This window comes from Notolepis coatsorum (genome assembly GCF_963971535.1).
Source record: "Notolepis coatsorum genome assembly, chromosome: 17".
Classification (NCBI taxonomy): Eukaryota; Metazoa; Chordata; class Actinopteri; order Aulopiformes; family Paralepididae; genus Notolepis; species Notolepis coatsorum.
The window spans coordinates 70,408,771-70,428,491 of NC_140181.1; the positions used below are offsets into that span (position 1 = coordinate 70,408,771).

The 19,721-nt window shown below is 44.1% G+C and overlaps 1 protein-coding gene across 1 annotated transcript in view; it reads left to right on the plus strand.

The window, feature by feature from the left end:
• Positions 1–3,276: 3,276 nt before the first annotated feature.
• The window catches only part of smc1a (structural maintenance of chromosomes 1A), a 30,175-nt gene continuing 13,730 nt past the window's right edge, over positions 3,277–19,721 (plus strand). The window contains exons 1-19 of the mRNA XM_084333873.1: positions 3,277–3,646; positions 4,501–4,689; positions 5,215–5,327; positions 5,772–5,975; positions 6,844–7,082; positions 9,902–10,160; positions 10,592–10,732; positions 11,232–11,314; positions 11,433–11,532; positions 11,628–11,735; positions 11,908–12,093; positions 12,486–12,665; positions 12,757–12,903; positions 13,741–13,878; positions 13,967–14,083; positions 14,303–14,409; positions 15,740–15,881; positions 16,776–16,921; positions 17,661–17,811. Of these exons, the coding sequence (XP_084189999.1) occupies positions 3,538–3,646; positions 4,501–4,689; positions 5,215–5,327; positions 5,772–5,975; positions 6,844–7,082; positions 9,902–10,160; positions 10,592–10,732; positions 11,232–11,314; positions 11,433–11,532; positions 11,628–11,735; positions 11,908–12,093; positions 12,486–12,665; positions 12,757–12,903; positions 13,741–13,878; positions 13,967–14,083; positions 14,303–14,409; positions 15,740–15,881; positions 16,776–16,921; positions 17,661–17,811 (2,859 nt within the window). The 5' untranslated portion in view covers positions 3,277–3,537. The remainder of the gene's footprint in view (positions 3,647–4,500; positions 4,690–5,214; positions 5,328–5,771; positions 5,976–6,843; positions 7,083–9,901; positions 10,161–10,591; positions 10,733–11,231; positions 11,315–11,432; positions 11,533–11,627; positions 11,736–11,907; positions 12,094–12,485; positions 12,666–12,756; positions 12,904–13,740; positions 13,879–13,966; positions 14,084–14,302; positions 14,410–15,739; positions 15,882–16,775; positions 16,922–17,660; positions 17,812–19,721) is intronic.

Consider the following 19,721-nt stretch of genomic DNA (forward strand, 5'->3'; position numbering starts at 1 on the left):
CTCATCAGCACTTGATTTCAGTTATTTCCGATTATCCTGTTGTGTTTAGATTTGGACGTCTCTGTAATCATGGTAACCTTGCTGCAGCCCCGAGTAGCTAGTAGTAGTGAGCTGTGGTGTTCCACAAGGAAGCATACTAGGACCGCTACTGTTCCTAATTTATGCAAATGTCATGTCGTCAGCTTGTGACTGCAACTTGTTCCTGTTTGCGGACGACTCAGCCCTGCTGGTCTCTGACAAGAACAAGTTACAGGTTGAAAAAACCCTCAGCTCGGAACTAGGCAGAATCTGCATATGGCTCGCTGATAACAAACTATCATTACACATGGGCAAAACAGAGTCCATTCTCTTCGGTTCAAATAACAAACTCAGCAAGACCGACGGCTTCTCAGTTACAGTCGGTGACAATATTGTCACAAGGAAAGATGAAATTACCTACCTGGGTTCCATCCTAGAGGCTAATCTCTCCTGTGACAAAATGGCATCCAATGTAATAAAAAAAGTCAACCAACGAACTCGATTCTTGTACCGGATCTCCTCTCTGGTAAACAAGAATACCCTGAAGACTCTGGCAGGAGCACTCATTCAGGGGTACTACGACTATGCTTGCACCTCATGGTACCAAAGCACCTCAAAGGCGCTAAAAACAAAATTACAAACATCTCAAAACAAACTGGTCAGACTACTGCTTGACCTTACTCCTAGAACCCACCTCACCCCTGCCCACTTTGACAACCTAGGATGGCTTAGAGTAGACGACAGAGTACAGCAACTTGCAATGGGCCTGGTCTACAAGATACACTACACGACCAAGGTACCCATGTACATGTCAAAATACTTCCCAAAGGTCAGTGAATACCACGATCACAACACCAGAGGGAGCTCCACAAATCATGTTAAACCCAGATTCGGCTCAAATAAGGGACTAAACACGTTTCGCAATTATGCCACATCAATGTGGAACGCCCTACCCAAAGCTGTAAAGGAATGTGGATCACTACCCACTTTCAAAACCTCTCTCAAGGGACACCTACGGGAGACTGCAATTCAACACTGGCCCCTGTAAATATCCTAACCCAACCCCCTCCAATGTACAGTCATTTACCTAGTATGGTTTAGTCCAATGTACAATTTTGTTTGTTTGTACAGTGTCTCCCCCCCCCCCCCCCCCCCTCAATGTACAGTTTTGCTTGTTTATACAGTGTGCCCCCCCCAGTGGCGGACTGGGACACAAATTCAGCCCGGGACATTCAGATGCACCAGCCCACACACCGGCCCACACACCGGCCCACTAGGGTTGCCACCTTTGACCAATAGAAATAAGGGACACCTACCATCGAGCGTGGGGTTAGCGCGCAATTTTTTTTGTTGCGGTTCTGGGGCGTTTTTTGGGCGAAAATGTGTGGATTTTGTCACTATTTTTCTTTTTTTTTACTTTATTTCGGTTTTAGGGTTAGGCTTAGGGTTATGTTATTTCATTATTTTGGGGAGCCAGCCCCCCAAACTCCTGAAATGCATAGAAATCTATGAAATCTAAATAAAACAATCTATGACATTTATATTAAAAAGAGCTAGCCCCCCAAACCCCTAAAATACATAGAAATATATGCATTTTGGAACAGTTACTATATATAGTCAAGAAAGCATTTAGTCATACTTAAAGTTTAAAGTGCTTTATTTGCATTTAACATTGTTTAAATAGATTGGCTGAAATATAGCCTCAACTTGAGCATAATACTGTATGAATATAAAGTGCTGTAAAAACAAAGCCTGGGAACACTTTTACTGAAAGAGGACAATAACACAATGAAACACTTGTGTGACCCAAATTAAAAGATTAATAAAAAATAAAGTGCAAAGAAGAGTAGGCTCCTGGCTGCCAGGGCAGGTAAATAGAAATACTGGCATCTAGTTAAAAACACAACCAGATAAATAAGATGTAATATCCCATACTGAATCAATCTCAGGAGATGTTTCAGTTATGAAGAACTGTGACACCTGTGCTTGGGTCCTTTGCATTCTTATATTTCGGGAATATTGTTCTCCTGAGGCATGCTGTCTGATGTCAGTCAGTCCACCATGCGCCACAGAAAACACCTACATTGGTGGCAGTGGCCGGGAGGCCAGCTAGCAGTGCGTTGCAGTAGTCGAGGCGGGAGATGACTGTTGATTGGACGAGGAGTTGGGTGGCTTCTTTTGTCAGGAAGGGGCATATCCTTCTGACGTTGCTCAGGAGGAATCTGCAGGTTCTGGTTGTCGCTGCGATGTGAGCAGAGAAGTTCAACTGGTCGTCGAGGACAACACCAAGGTTCTTGGCGGTCGGGGGCGCGGTCACACACACTGGCCCACACACCGGCCCACACACCGGCCCACACACCGGCCCACATACTGGCCCACATACTGGCCCACACACCGGCCCAGACACCGGCCCACATACTGGCCCACACACCGGCCCACACACTGGCCCACACACCGGCCCACACACTGGCCCACACACCGGCCCACATACTGGCCCACACACTGGCCCACACACCGGCCCACATTAGTGGCCCACACACCGACTCACACACTGGCCCACACACTGGCCCACACACTGGCCCACACACCGGCCCACATTAGTGGCCCACACACTGGCCCACACACTGGCAAAAAAAAAAAAAAGGAAAAAAAAAATATATATATATATTTTTTTTTGGACCAGCCCACTTTGGTTCTGGCCCATCGGGATTCGTCCCGAACGTCCCGATGGCCAGTCCGCCACTGCCCCCCCCCCCCAACCACCTCCAATGTAGATTACCCAGTATGGTTGTCAATATCCCAGTGTACCCAACCCCCCCCACCCAACCTCCTCCAATGTACAGTTTCTACGTCAAATGTATATACTCCCTTTTCCTGACTCCTTCTGTATCACAAACAGTACTGTATTTGCAAATCTGGTATGTCATAAATGTATAGATGTAGCAGTACTGACTATCTGTATGTCATATATGTCCTGATGAATTGAAAATGGGGGACCCTGATGTAAACAAGACGAAAGTCTTTCTCTGGTCTGCATCCCCTTAACAATTGTGTGTATTGAGCTGTACTGTATTGTACCCATTCTGCAATCTGTTAATAAAGTTTTCAATCAATCAATCAATCAATCAAGCAGGTGAGTAATGGTATGAGGCCAGCAGCCAGCAAGCGATACGATGTACATCTCGCGAGAAATCGTGCAGTTACACACATCGCGCGCTAAGGGGTCTTTTGGTCCTCCTCCTCCTGTTGGATTGTAAAATGGCGCATTATTATCACAGCAGTAGCTAACGTTGCGTTTTAATTACATCGACTAGCTAGCTATTTAAAGTTAGTTACCTGAACGTGCAATTGATAATGTAACTCATGAGTCTTGTCGCTACACATTGAATGGAGTGGTTCATGCATTTGCGTGCATGCTACTCCTTTGTCTTACCGTTATAGACCGTACAGCAAGAGTCGCTTTAGCTTGCTAGCTAACATCACAACACATACATCCAACGTCTGCAGAAGAAATCGAACATGGGGTATTTGAAATTGATAGAGATTGAAAACTTCAAGTCTTATAAAGGAAGACAAATCATTGGACCCTTTCACAAGTTCACCGCAATCATCGGACCCAATGGATCTGGTATGTTATGCTAAGAAATTGTACTGACTAGAGTTAGCACTAGTTGCTAATTTGACATAACGTTAGAATAGCTTGCTACATGGTTTTGCAACAACATAATTTGTGCACACAGACAGTGACGTTAGTTATTCAATGTTATTTGGATTACATCTCTTAACTGGTTCTAAGCGTGGGGGTTACATGATGTCCCCAGCAAAATCATTTTTTTTACATCAGCATTTCGTTCAGAGGAAGTTAGCATGAGAGAAATGTACGAATTTGGTCATGTATTTCACAGCTATATACTTGTGGGATTCTGGACTTAATCATATCTAACTATTCAATTATCCTCAGATCTTCCCAGGGACAAACAAGTATAAAATTATATTAGTGTACATTTTGCCAAGTTGTATAACACCATTTATAATAGTAACGTACCAATAGACCAACAAAGAAGCCAGATAACACAAGATGACAACAGTCAGCTAAATGTAAATAACAGCTAGATTTGCCTCAGCCCATCGATGTGACCAAGAGTTACTGTGTGTACATGATGGAATAAGCAGTCATGACTTCTTTCGGGTGAAAACCTTGTTACGTTGTATCTTCACTTTTGTCCGTTTTTACTTTATTGAAGAATGACATGGTTCTATATGTTGAGATCATATGGTCCATAAAACCCATTCATATTAAATGGGTGTCTGTCTGAAAATGAGGTTGTTTTGCAAAGGCTAATTCTTGACAAGCTCTTTTGGGGACTCAAGGTTTTTCGCCAGAGAGCAGCACATTGTAGTGCAGATATTGCCTATATCAAATAAAATAATTTAGCGGTGTAATAATATACGATTGCACCCTTCATTTGTATGTCATTTTAGGGAAGTCCAACCTTATGGATGCCATCAGCTTCGTGCTGGCAGAGAAAACCAGTAACCTGCGTGTGAAGACGCTGAAGGACCTGATCCATGGAGCTCCTGTGGGGAAGCCGGCTGCCAACAGAGCCTTCGTCAGCATGGTGTACCGGGAGGACGATGGAGAGGAGCGCACCTTCACCAGGGTCATCATCGGTACGGAACTCGCCTTACGGATAACACACTTGCCTACGATGAACAACATAGATATTGTCTATCTGTAGATATAATCTGTTGACACCTGTAGATATTTCAGTATGTTGATCGACATTTAGAAAACGATACACATTTGCTCTTGATGCACATAACCCTGCCTGTTGCTCTGTATCCGATATTAATATCTGTATATCTGTGTAATTATTAGGGCATTCTGAGCTTTTCATGCATTTGTATTTCTATTTGCTTTTTTCTATTGCATTTTACTTTGCTTCAACTTATCTTCAACTTTTTATTTATTTATTTAAAAAAAATGTAATCTTACTGTGTCTTTTTTACACGTCTATTCTATGCGTTGACATTTAGTTCTGTGCACAACAGTGCCGTTTCCCCTATCAGGATAAACGTCTTATCTTATCTCCGCCTGTGATGGGTGTTGTTGTTTCCTTACCCCATTTCTGCCTTCCTGTGTGTAGCTTTGATGTCAGCCCAGATCATATATATTCCCCCCTGTGCTCTCATCAGGTTCCTCGTCAGAGTACCGTATCAATAGTAAAGTGGTGAACCTGGCTGAGTACAGTGAGGAGCTGGAGAAGCTGGGGATCCTCATCAAGGCTAGGAACTTCCTGGTTTTCCAGGTAAGACATTGTATATATTATGATATATCACACTCACACACATGTAAATTATACAAAAATAGTGTACATATTAGCAGCTATTTGGGCAGAATCATAGGATTATTTAACCTTGCACGGCAGCTGGATTTGCGAGATCACTGGAAGAATCGATCTAGTCAGGCTTCAAGTTATGTGTTTGTGCCTGAACCACAGTGGTCCTTAGCGGAATTTTAAAGGAATTCCTACTGGCAGCTACAGGCATGGTTTAGGTGTGACAACAGCGAGAGGATGGCAGGTTATGAAAGTTACAAACCGTTTCAAAGGACGACTTACCAGATGGTTGTGTGTAACGGACCATCTGGCGGATCATGGTAAGGTTTATTTAACATGAATTAAAATGGCAGTACCTCATTGTTCTTTGTTGCTAACCTCTCAGTTGTGTCCCCTGCCTGCTCTACCCTCCAGGGAGCTGTGGAGTCCATCGCCATGAAGAACCCTAAGGAGCGTACAGCTCTGTTCGAGGAGATCTCCCGCTCCGGGGAGCTGGCCCAGGAGTACGACAGGAGGAAGAAGGAGATGGTGAAGGCGGAGGAGGACACCCAGTTCAACTACCACCGCAAGAAGAACATCGCGGCCGAACGCAAAGAGGCCAAGCAGGAGAAGGAGGAGGCATGTTATCCAGTCTTTATGTTTATCCAATCCAACTTTATTTATATAGCACGTTTAAAAACAACAAAGTTGACCAAAGTGCTTCACAATCAATCAATACAGTAAAAACACATAGACTAATCACAATACAATGCACACAGAACTACAAACAGATTATGGCAGCAGACTGTACATTTTCTTAAATGCTAGGGAGAACAGATTTGTTTTTAGGCCCAGCCTAATATGGGGAGGCAACTCGTTCCAGAGTTTGGGGGCTATAACCGCAAACGCACGGCCCCCCCTATTCTTTAGCCTGGATTTGGGGACAACAAGGAGGGACTGGTTTATATCTCAAAGAGGCCAAGCAGGAGAAGGCATGTCGTCCAGTTCTTATGTTCATATCTTAGGAGTAGGGGTGTGACGATACACACATTTTCAGATTCAATATGAATTTTGACTTTGAGGTTTCGATTAGATTTGAGATTCTTTAAGCATTCAAATATAGTCTTATTACAGAGCTTTACTTACATTTACATTTACATTTAGTCATTTAGCTGACGCTTTTATCCAAAGCGACTTACAAGTTCTGTGCGACAAGACAGCAAGAAGGGTATAACTCTATCAGCTGAGTAACAATGTTCATCAAAGTGTTGCGTGTTACAGTGTAGGTTAGTTTATTAGGTTATAGATTATATATACTACAGTACACAAATTGGTTTGGCTCAGAAAAATACAAGTTTTTATTTCAAAGTCGTAAACATTATGCTAATAGCAGTAACCATACCATACCACCAGTTTACATTTAGCTAGTTTACATTTACAAGTTTAACTTAGAGAGAAAGATAGCTTCCCCACACAATTGACTCACCCCTCCCCTCCCCTCTCCCAGGCGGAGCGATACCAGCGTCTGAAGGACGAGGTGGTGCGGGCCCACGTCCAGCTGCAGCTCTTCAAGCTGTACCACAACGAGGCAGAGATCGAGAAGCTGAACAAGGAGCTGGCCCACCGCAACAAGGAGATCGAGAAGGACCGCAAGAAGATGGACCACGTGGAGGAGGAGCTGAAGGAGAAGAAGAAGGAGCTGGGCAGGATGATGAGGGACCAGCAGAACGTGGAGAAGGAGATCAAGTGAGTGATAAGATAAGATAATAATAAGATAAGATATTCCTTTATTGATCCCCTTGGGGAAATTCAGGCATCATAGTGGGAGGGGTGAGAGGAGGTGCAGGTCAGGGTTAGAAATGAACATTTTTTTTCAAGGTCTTTTTTTGCCCCCCTTAATTGATTTTCGGGGGCTTTTTTTTTTTATTTCGGGGGCACTGAATTTGTATGATAAACGGTAGGGGTGGGACGGTTCACAAAATGGACGGTTTGGTTCGTATCACGATTTTGGGGTCACGGTTTTCAGTTCGATATATGTCAATTTTTATTAAAAAAAATTTAACACTCAAATCTAAACATTTATTAAAAATAAAATAAAAGGTTTACAGTGTTTACAGCCTTAAATAATGTTTGGCACACAAAGACCGAACTGACTGAAAAATATAGGCTACATTTGTCAAAGTATTAACTTAGTGCAAACAAACAATATGCTCAGCCAGCACTAGACTTTCCTTTCTTTAATATAAACACACAAAAACAATGTCAACTATGTTTAAATTCCCTGATTGTCAGTTCTTAATGGAAAGATTAGTTTTCTGCTTGAAATTATTATGTTTCTGTCTACATTTATTTAGACTAACATTATTTAAATATTGAGTGCAACTGTGGTGGATTACGTAATTCGGTGAGTTGGAACTATCTATGGGTTGGCACCGGGTCCCCACGGACATTTTAGCGTCACGGACCACCAGCTCAGGCAATGTTATTATCAGCTCCGGTAACGTTAGGAGGAGTTCATAACATCAACATGCAGTGGAAAAGCGGCAATAGTCCCGGTTGGAGTTAGTAAAACACAGTTGTATGTTAGCCTTCTTGGATGTTGAATAAACTCCTATCATTGTCTTTAAACACCCCGCCTCTCAGACTCCCATTTCCTCCTCTGCTACAGTAGCTAGTAGCTACGGTGACATTTCATTGACTACAGTATTAGCTTGCGGGCTGCGTCGGGCTACCATAGTTAAAACGTGCGTTGTGTTTACAAACTCCTAACGCTATGGCAAGATGTGTGTAGGCCTATGTAATGTTAATGGCTATGTTTTTAAAGTCGTAATGAAGATTGATTTATATTGTGCGTGCCATTTTTACACAAACTGACTAGCACCTGGCAGCTGGAGAACTGCAGAACACCGGCTCCGCCAAATGATTTTTTTTATTTGCGCGTCATCTGAACCGTACGATACACAGACGCTCCATTACCGGATAAATATATATATATAATTAGTAAACTGTCAGGGGCATTAAGTGCCCCCCTTAAATGATTTTCGAGGGCATTATGCCCCAAGCCCCCGTTAATTTCGAACCCTGGTGCAGGTAGTAGAAGACATGGTACAGGTCATACAATTATAGTACAGTGGAGAAGTAAAAAATAAAAATAGGCAGTGTAAACAATATAATTATCTCAATGGTGGTTGAGGAACTCAATGATGGTGGTGATGAGGAACGCTTGATTCACCAGGAACAGACGATGTACCCGGAATTAGTCTCTGTGACGTTGGTGTAGACGGGGATCGTACAAGGTCCTTGAAGTGCTTAAAGTGCTTGATTTTTGTCAAAAAAAAGTCAAGGTCTGGAATTCCTTGAAAACAGACACTTCTTTTTACAAGGTGCTTAAAAAGTCCTTGAAATTCAAATCAACCATTCGCATTGAAAGTTTCGTTCATCCATGATAAAATTGTTCTGAATCAAGAAAATTGATTATTTGATTTAAAGTGTAACTAATTGTCGGAAATTGGTTTTAAGCCATACATATTGGATACATTTTTTTTTTATAAAAACGGCATTTAAAAGTGAATTGTATCCTTTTAAATGCCCTTTTAAAATAAAAAATATCACGCATGTAAATGATCAAAGTCCTTGAATTTCATTTGGCAAGGTCTGTGGGAACCCTGTGTAGAGGTACAGAAACGTAGAGACGTTCACAGAACATACATGGTACAAGGACAGAGGTTCCTCACAGGATGGTGCAAGACATGTGATAGACAGTTGATTATACCTATATATTAGATTAAAATGTATTGTCATTATACAGCACAAGTACAGTACGACAGGGTGGCTCAGGAGGTAGAGCGGTCGTCCGGTAGTCGGAAGGTTCCCGGTTCGATTCCCGCTCCTCCCGGGCAGCGTGTCAAAGTGTCCTTGAGCAAGACACTTAACCCCTAATTGCTCCCGATGTGCAGGTTGGCATGGTTGCCTCTGCCATCAGAAGATCCAACCAGAGTGCAAATGTAACAGTAAAGTGAAACACCAATATACAATGTAGAGGTGATTAAACTTGGTACAAAATATACCAATTAGTACTACTGAGTGTAGTGCTAATATGTACAGAGTTGTAGTATAATATGTACAGTGATACAGGTATAAGGACAGTATGGTAGTAGTCATACTGGCCAGCAGCGTAACTAGTAAGAGTAGGATATGTACAGATATAGAGTATCTACAGATATGTAAAAGGACTATGTGCAGGTAAGTACAGACAGGTGTGGATAGATATTATTCTACAGACAAACATTCAATATTAGGTACATTTATTTACACAAATGATGAGGATGTATCCGTTGTATGGGATAGGATTAAGTCAAGCATGTGTCACATTCCAGAAACATGAGCCGACATCCATGAATCTGGCATTTAATAACTTAGATTGACGGTTGCTTTTACAGCAAAAACCCCTGTTTATTCGACTCCTCCAGCTCATCCAAACATCTTGTGAAACGGGGCACTTTGTTCTGATCCTACATTCTCTCCCTTTCCCTTCCCCCCCCCCCCCCCCCCCCCCCCCTCCACAGAGAGAAGGATTCTGAGCTGAACCAAAAGCGGCCCCAGTACATCAAGGCCAAAGAGAACACCTCGCACAAGATAAAGAAGCTGGAGGCGGCACGCAAGTCCCTGCAGAACGCCCAGAAGATGTACAAGAAGCGCAAGGGTGACATGGACGAGCTGGACAAGGAGATGGTGGCGGTGGATCTGACCAAGCAGGAGTTTGAAGAGCGCATGGAGGAGGAGGCTCAGAGCCAAGGCCAGGACCTCACCCTGGAGGAGAACCAGGTCTGATATCGGGGATATTGGGAATACTGGGGTGTGCATTATGTTCTGAGCAGAGGCGGTAACCTCCCCTCAAGGTCTTTGGAAGGTTGTCAATTTCTCAGCAACATTTTGGCCTCAACATGGCTCTCTGGTAACATTTAGTGAAGCACACATGTGCTCCTCATGTGAAAAATAGCACAAGAGACATTTAGGAGCATGTTCTATGCAAATAATTGAAAATGTACTTCATATCAAGGTGTATATAGGTTGCATGATTGTATATTTATGAGCATACTAAAACAGTAACATTCTATGCTCTAAGAAACTAATTAGTAAATTTGCTGGTTCAAATCCCAAGTTGTGTGCGAAAGATGTTTTGGAATGATTCAGGTTCTTCTAATATAGTTCTCGTCTCACCCTCTCTCTCCCCTTTTCTCCCGTGTGTCCTCCAGGTGAAGGTGTACCACCGTCTGAAGGAGGAGGCCAGTAAGCGCGCGGCCACCCTGGCTCAGGAGCTGGAGAAGTTCAACCGAGACCAGAAGGCCGACCAGGACCGCCTGGACCTGGAGGAGAGGAAGAAAGTGGAGACAGAGGTACAGTGATGATGATCATGATGGAAGTGGCTGAGGACAGTGAGCACGCTGGTGCCAGGGCAAACGGGTGGATCTAGTGCATACAGGGTTTGCACAAGGTCCTTTTTTGTTGCTTAAAGTGTTTGATTTGAAAAAAAAAAGTCAAGGCCTGAAATTCCTTGAAAACAGCAAATTTTTTAACACGGTCCTTGAAATTCAAATCAACCATTCGCATTGAACGTTTTGTTCATCCATGATCAAATTGTTCTCAATCAAGAAATTAAATCTTTTTTATTTAAAGTGTAACTAATTGTCGGAAATTGGTTTTAAGCCATAAATATTGGATCAATTTTCTTTCTATAAAAAACAGCATTTAAAAGTGAATTGTATCCTTTTAAATGCCCTTTTAAAAATGAAAAATAGTGCTCAGAAAAGTACTTGAAAGTCCTTGAATTTCATTTAGCAATGTCTGTGGGAACCCTGTGCATAGTCGTAAACACATTGCCATGTCTCCCTCCAGGCCAAGATCAAGCAGAAGATCCGCGAGATTGAGGAGAACCAGAAACGTATCGAGAAGCTGGAGGACTACATCACGACCAGCAGGTAATGTTGCACCTCACTGCACAGAACTGTTCCAACTGGGTTACATGAAGCAGTCAAATACAGGAGGTTTTAGTGTTGGGACTCCCCTCGTTCACGTCCCCCGCCCTGTGATCCTCAGGCAGTCTCTGGACGAGCAGAAGAGAATGGAGGAGGAGCTGACCGAGGAGGTGGAGCAGGCCAAGAGGAGGATCGACGAGATCAACACGGAGCTCAATCAGGTACTGGAGACGCACACTGGTCTAGACCTACGAGTTGTTACTAGAATGGTGGGGGTCTTTCTTTCTAACTGCATGGCTGTGTCTTCTGTCTGTAGGTGATGGAGCAGCTGGGAGATGCCAGGATCGACAGGCAGGAGAACAGCCGCCAACAGCGCAAGGCTGAGATCATGGAGAGCATCAAGAGACTGTACCCTGGATCTGTGGTAAGGAATCAATACTGGAACCAGTATTGTACAACCAGTGCACAGGTTGTAAGATTACAATTTCTCCTTTGATCTTTTGTCCTAATACACTATAATTTGGGTGTAACAAGAACCTGAATCGAATTCATTCAAACTCTACCAACCCTTTCTCTACCTCTTCTCTCTCTTCCAGTACGGCCGTCTGATCGACCTGTGTCAGCCCACCCAGAAGAAGTACCAGATCGCTGTGACCAAGGTGCTGGGGAAGAACATGGACGCCATCATTGTGGACTCAGAGAAGACAGGCAGAGACTGTATCCAGTACATCAAGGAGCAGAGAGGAGAGCCTGAAACCTTCCTACCTCTCGACTACCTGGAGGTACATTCTGACACTTGATTGTTGTATGTTGATTGTTACACTGTTGTGGTAATTCCACTGCTCACATGTTAGAGGGTGGGAAGAGGACTTAACATTGTTGCTCACAGGTTGAGGGTGGATAAGGTACATATAGTCAGACAGGTTGAGGTAGCAGGGTGGATAAGGTAAGACAGGTTGAGGTAGCAGGGTGGATAAGGTAAGACAGGTTGAGGTAGCAGGGTGGATAAGGTACATATATGATATAGTCAGCAGCAGAAAAGACTGCACACAACACAAGTACATTTTATATATTGTTATTTCAGTTTGGGGATTCAAGTTGTGGTAGGACATCAGAAGTAAATGTGCACTGGAAATGTGTGTTTATTGATGGTCTCTTCTGTGTTGTTCCCCAGGTGAAGCCCACAGATGAGAAGCTTAGGGAGCTGCGCGGAGCCAAGCTGATCATCGACGTGATCCGCTACGAGCCGCCCCACATCAAGAAGGCCCTGCAGTACGCCTGTGGAAACGCCCTGGTCTGTGAGAACGTGGATGAAGCCCGCAGGATCGCCTTCGGAGGGCCCTACAGACACAAGGTTCCCAGACATGAACAAGCAAACACACGTCCTTCAGCTGGAGGAGGAAATGTAACCAGCTGACGTCTTCCTTCCCTCTCTCTCTCTGCAGACTGTGGCCCTGGACGGCACTCTGTTCCAGAAGTCCGGTGTGATCTCTGGAGGAGCCAGCGACCTGAAGGCCAAGGCCAGGCGCTGGGACGAGAAGGCTGTGGACAAACTCAAAGACAAGAAGGAGAAACTCACTGAGGAGCTCAAGGTAAGCAAGCCCTACCTCGCACAAGCCTTTAACATAGGAATTGGTGGTGTCCTCGATTTCTCTTATACGTGTGCGATTTATATACTCTATATACTTACTTGTACAACTGCATATATAATCCATAGCTCTGTATGATATCATGTACAATAATGCTGTATATGCCATATATATATATATATTTATTCTCACCGCATATATATCTATCCACACCTGTCTGTACTTACCTGCACATAGTTCTTTTACATATCTGTAGATACTATATCTGTACATATCCTACTCTTACTAGTTACACTGCGGGCCAGTATGACTACTACCATACTGTCCTTATACCTGTATCACTGTACATACATATTATACTACAGCGCTGTACATATTAGCACTACACTCAGTAAGTAGTACTACTAATTTGTATATTTTGTACCCAGTTTAATCACCTGTACATTGTATATTGCTGTTGCACTTTACTGTTACATTTGTACTCTGGTTGGATACCAAACTTCTTTTTGTTGTACTGCACTTGTGCTGTATAATGAAGACAATACCTTTGAATCTAATCTAATTTAAAATTTAAACGAAAAAAATGAAAGCCATCAAGTGTTTTCTGAAGGGCGTATCATTCAAAAGACAAAGTCACTACAATTGAACTGATCTGAAACTCTGCCTTCTTCATCCTCCCATCACAAGTGTTGCCCTCTTTTCTTCATCCTCCCATCACAAGTGTTGCTTTCCTTGAGACAATTGTTGCTTTCCTTGAGACAATTGTTGCTTTCCTTGAGACAATTTTTGCTTTCCTTGAGGCGGGGCAATTCCTCACGGTGCGTTTCATTCTCTCCGCAGGAGCAAATGAAGGCCAAGAGGAAGGAGGCGGAGCTGCGCCAGGTGCAGTCCCAGGCCCACGGCCTGCAGATGAGACTCAAGTACTCCCAGAGCGACCTGGAGCAGACTAAGACGCGCCACCTCTCCCTCAACATGCAGGTACAAACAGACACCTCACACAGCACCACAGGCACCGCTCATGGCCGTCGTCTTAGACTCACCAAATTACATGGTTTGGCTCCCATAGGAGAAGTCCAAGCTGGAGAGTGAGCTGGCCAACTTCGGACCCCGCATCAACGACATCAAGAGGATCGTCACATCCCGCGAGCAGGAGATCACCATCCTCAGGGACCGCATGAACGTGGTATGTACTCCAAGCCTCGCCTCGAGGTCAGCAGGTCTGTAAGACTGACACACACACACACACACACACACACGCACACACACATTATTGTGATCTGCCATAGTTGTATAAACTTCACTAGGTTGACAAACTGCATTATGTTAACATAGAAAACCTTCCTAAGGGGATATCGGGGTGACCACACCATGACTGTTGTACATCTATGCTTCTGTTCTCCAGGTGGAGGATGAGGTGTTCGTGGAGTTCTGCGAGGAGATTGGCGTGAGGAACATCAGAGAGTTTGAGGAGGAGAAGGTCAAGAGGCAGAATGAGATCGCCAAGAAGCGGTGAGTGAAAAGCCCTCTCTGTGTGCGTGTAGACAGAAAGCCTCTCCTCTCCTACTTCCTGTGTCTGACCTCAACACCGTATTGTGTCTGACCTCAACACCGTATTGTGTCTCACCTCAACACCGTATTGTGTCTGACCTCAACACCGTATTGTGTCTGACCTCAACACTGTATTGTGTCTGACCTCAACACCGTATTGTGTCTGACCTCAACACCGTATTGTGTCTGACCTCAACACCGTATTGTGTCTGACCTCAACACCGTATTGTGTCTGACCTCAACACCGTCTTGTGTCTGACCTCAACACCGTATTGTGTCTGACCTCAACACTGTATTGTGTCTGACCTCAACACCGTCTTGTGTCTGACCTCAACACCGTCTTGTGTCTGACCTCAACACTGTATTGTGTCTGACCTCAACATCGTATTGTGTCTGACCTCAACACTGTATTGTGTCTGACCTCAACACCGTATTGTGTCTCACCTCAACACTGTATTGTGTCTGACCTCAACACTGTATTGTGTCTGACCTCAACACCGTATTGTGTCTGACCTCAACACTGTATTGTGTCTGACCTCAACACTGTATTGTGTCTCACCTCAACACTGTATTGTGTCTGACCTCAACACTGTATTGTGTCTGACCTCAACACCGTATTGTGTCTGACCTCAACACCGTATTGTGTCTGACCTCAACACTGTATTGTGTCTAACCTCCACACCGTCTTGTGTCTGACCTCAACACCGTATTGTGTCTGACCTCAACACTGTATTGTGTCTGACCTCAACACCGTCTTGTGTCTGACCTCAACACCATCTTGTGTCTGACCTCAACACTGTATTGTGTCTGTATTGTGTCTGACCTCAACACTGTATTGTGTCTGTATTGTGTCTGACCTCAACACCGTATTGTGTCTGACCTCAACACTGTATTGTGTCTCACCTCAACACCGTCTTGTGTCTGACCTCAACACTGTATTGTGTCTGACCTCAACACCGTCTTGTGTCTGACCTCAACACCGTCTTGTGTCTCACCTCAACATTGTGTCTGACCTCAACACTGTATTGTGTCTCACCTCAACACTGTATTGTGTCTCACCTCAACACTGTATTGTGTCTCACCTCAACACTGTATTGTGTCTGACCTCAACACTGTATTGTGTCTGACCTCAACACTGTCTTGTGTCTGACCTCAACACTGTCTTGTGTCTCACCTCAACACTGTATTGTGTCTCACCTCAACATTGTGTCTGACCTCAACACTGTATTGTGTCTCACCTCAACACTGTATTGTGTCTGACCTCAACACTGTATTGTGTCTGCCTGTCCAGACTGGAGTTTGAGACTCAGAAGACCCGTCTGGGCATTCAGGTGGACTACGAGAAGAACCAGCTGAAGGAGGACCAGGAGAAGGTCATGATGTGGGAGCAGACGGTCAAGAAGGACGAGGCCGAGATAGAGCGACTCAAGAAGGTAAAAGTCACGACTGTGCAACTTGATTACATGGCCAGACCTCAGAGGAAGAAGAAGAAGTCTTTATGTCATGCAGCAACACATACATGTAAGATGGGCGACACACAGGAATACACATGCATTGGGTCGCCGATGAAATGCCTCTCTGCGCTTGACCCATCCCGACCTTCCGCCCCAAGGGCAGTCGGGAGCAGACATGGGCTGCGGCGAGAGGCCGCGCCCGGGGATCAATCCAAGTGCTCCTGTCCGTCTTCGTCAGGGATGCGACAGCGCTATCTGTTCTGCATGTTTCTTTGGGGGAGGACCCTTGCGAGCACGGGGGAGAACATGCAAACTCCACACAGAAAGGCCCGGGAGATACCCCACCTGGGTACCTGGCAACCCGGTCCCCAAGCCGGAATTTAACCCAGGGCCCTTTTTCTGTGAGGCCACAGTGTTGTTGACCACTGAGTCCACAGTGTTGTTGACCACTGAGGCCACAGTGTTGTTGACCACTGAGGCCACAGTGTTGTTGACCACTGAGGCCACAGTGTTGTTGACCCACTACACCACCGTGCCGCCGCAATAGAAAAACCAACTGGTGTAAAAACGGTGATAACGGCCGATAATTCTGCTGTGTAGAGAAGAGTTGAAAATGCAATACTATAGCTAATATGTGAGCGGTATCATTTAGGCAGGGATATTAACCCTTTCACTACCACACTACATATGGGTAACCCTTTGTCGTATGGCAGTGAAGGGGTTAACCCTTTGTCGTATGGCAGTGAAAGGGTTAACCCTTTGCCGTATGGCAGTGACAGGGTTAACCTTCTGTATTGTCGCAGTGAAAGGGTTAACCATTTGGTAGTGTGGTAGTGAAAGGGCTGATGAGCTCTCCCTCTGTGTTCCCTGCAGGAGGAGCACCGGCACATGAAGATCATCGACGAGACCATGGCTCAGCTGCAGGACCTGAAGAACCAGCACCTCACCAAGAAGTCTGAGGTCAACGACAAGAACCACGACATGGAGGAGATCCGCAAGAAGCTGGGCGGGGCCAACAAGTGAGACAGACACACATGATGTTACACACACACACACACACGCACACACACGCAGATCATGTTACACACACGATGTTACACACACACACGATGTTACACACACACGATGTTAGACACACACACGCACACGATGTTACACACACACGATGTTACACACACGCACGCGCACACACACACACACAAATTTTTCAATAATTGTATTACCTTCAATTATAGAGGTGTAACGATTCAATCCAACTGTGATTCAATTCTGATTATTTTGGTAAAGATACGAATAATAACGGATCAAGTCTAAATTCATTATATGAATAAACAGTCAATTATTGATTGAACAGATGAATGCAATCGATTTTCACGTTTTTATGATTATTATTATTTGCTTTCTTTATTTAAACTCTGGAGTCATTGAGGGAGACCTCCGTTTTCAACGGCGCCAAGTGTATAGTGACAGTGAGATTACAAAACACACAATCAACTTAAAACATACAATAAATCAATCACCAACACACCGTTACAAAATAAATACAGCTGCTACGCAATAGCAAATCCAAGAAAGTCTACTAAAACGTCCAAAAGAGACAAGAGTACTCAGTTTTAGGTCACGTAAGAGATTCCATGATTCAGCTGCATGACGATGCATTGATTCTTTATTACACTCCTATTCGGTGATTATGAAAAGAAAATGTTCTGCATCATAAATGTTTGTATTATGAAGTGATGTTTGATGTGTGTGTTTCAGGGAGCTAACCCAGCTTCAGAAGGAGGTGACGGCCATTGAGACCAAGCTGGAACAGAAACGCAGTGACCGTCACAACCTGCTGCAGGCCTGCAAGATGCAGGACATCAGGCTGCCGCTCCGCTCTGGAACCATGGACGACATCGGCCAGGAGGTACACACACACACACACACACACACACACACACACACAATTTCTAGAAAGCTTGGGATAAACGTACGAAAAGAACATATAATATTTGATTCGGAGTCGTGACGGATTTTAACCTGGTATAATATGATTTGTAGATGCATACAGATTGAAACTAAATTGAGCCAATCAGAGGCGTCAAATATCATGAAAAGGGGAATTTTTTCCCTGCCGCGCCAAGCGAGCAATCGGCAGGACGCAGCGACTTGAGAGACCGGATTGCGCTAATACCGGTAGTTTGTTGTCGGAAATGTATAATAATTGCAAGATACATTCAGACAGTGTTGGATGAGATCTAACAATGGATTTATGGACACATTTATGCCCGGACCACAAAGCTTATTGAAGTGTTAGCGGCGGCGCGACGGCTCTACCGGTGAGTCTCAGCCTGTTATGATATGAAAATGTAATTGTAGTGCTGTCAGACCCTGACACGGGTTGTCTTTTCCTTTTAGCTAACACTATTAAATAAAGATATACAGTGGAGGTTAAAATAAGAATGATTTTGCCTGAAAAAAAAGTTCAGTCAGGAGATGTTTTGACGGAGATGACGCATCCCCGCGGGAATAGACTTTACCATAAATCATAGGCTGATATACGCTACATCTCTTTAAACATATAAATGTTACAGGACAAAAGTAATAGATTTAATCACTTTTATAAACTTGGTCTGACCGACCTTCAGCATACATAGACCATGAACAGGCAGTAGATCCAGTAGTAGAAACGCATGTCAGAAAACACGAGTGCTTGATTGATTGATTGATTGAACATTTTATTAACAGATTGCAGAATGGGTACAGTACAGCTCAATACACACAATTGTTAACACTTTGGATGCCACGGACGACATAACACGTGTTATCAGCCCGCCCCCTGAATGCCCACGACGACAAATATCGTTTTATTTTTTTATTAGCGATCTGAATTCATATTTCATCAACCGAGTCTACCGTTGGGAAACCAGCCCCATCAGGAGCTCAGATGTGAAAAAAGCGCCCCCTATCGTCTCCAAGATGGTAATGCACCCTTTTGGAATGGACTCAATGAAAATGGATTAAAAAAAAAATCCGGAATCCACATTCTCACGCATGTACCCCGAGCCGATCGGATTCATTGTGGAGCATCAGAACAGCGTGGAATATGTGTTTACAGTATGTAGCATTGGATCAATAAAAGGATCGATTTTTGGAATGGCGATCAGGAATTTGAATAATCTTTTTGGATACCATCTGATCTCAGGTAAGGAATCTATTTTACCAGTCTTAGGATAATCAGACCTGTTTTCACGGAGATATAAGCTTTTCCCCTATATGTGATATGGCTGTTTGGCTGTGCGAGCGATCAGGACAGGGTTCGAAATTAACGGGGGCTTGGGGCATAATGCCCTTGAAAATGGATAAAATGCCCTCGAAAATCAGTTAAGGGGGGCACTTAATGCCCCCGACAGTTTACTAATTATATATATATATTTATCCGGTAATGGAGCGTCTGTGTATCGTATACGGTTCAGATGACGCGCAAATAAAAAAAATCATTTGGCGGAGCCGGTGTTCTGCACTGGCTGCAGCAGCAGCAGCAGCCAGGTGCTAGTCAGTTTGTGTAAAAATGGCACGCACAATATAAATCAATCTTCATTACGACTTTAAAAACATAGCCATTAACATTACATAGGCCTACACACATCTTGCCATAGCGTTAGCAGTTTGTACAATGTTTGTAGCTGTTAGCTAGCTAGCCCTTCACAACAACAGCTAACACCGTAGCTACTAGCTACTGTAGCAGAGGAGGACATGGGAGTCTGAGAGGCGGGGTGTTTAAAGACAATGATAGGCGTTTATTCAACATCCAAGAAGGCTAACATACAACTGTGT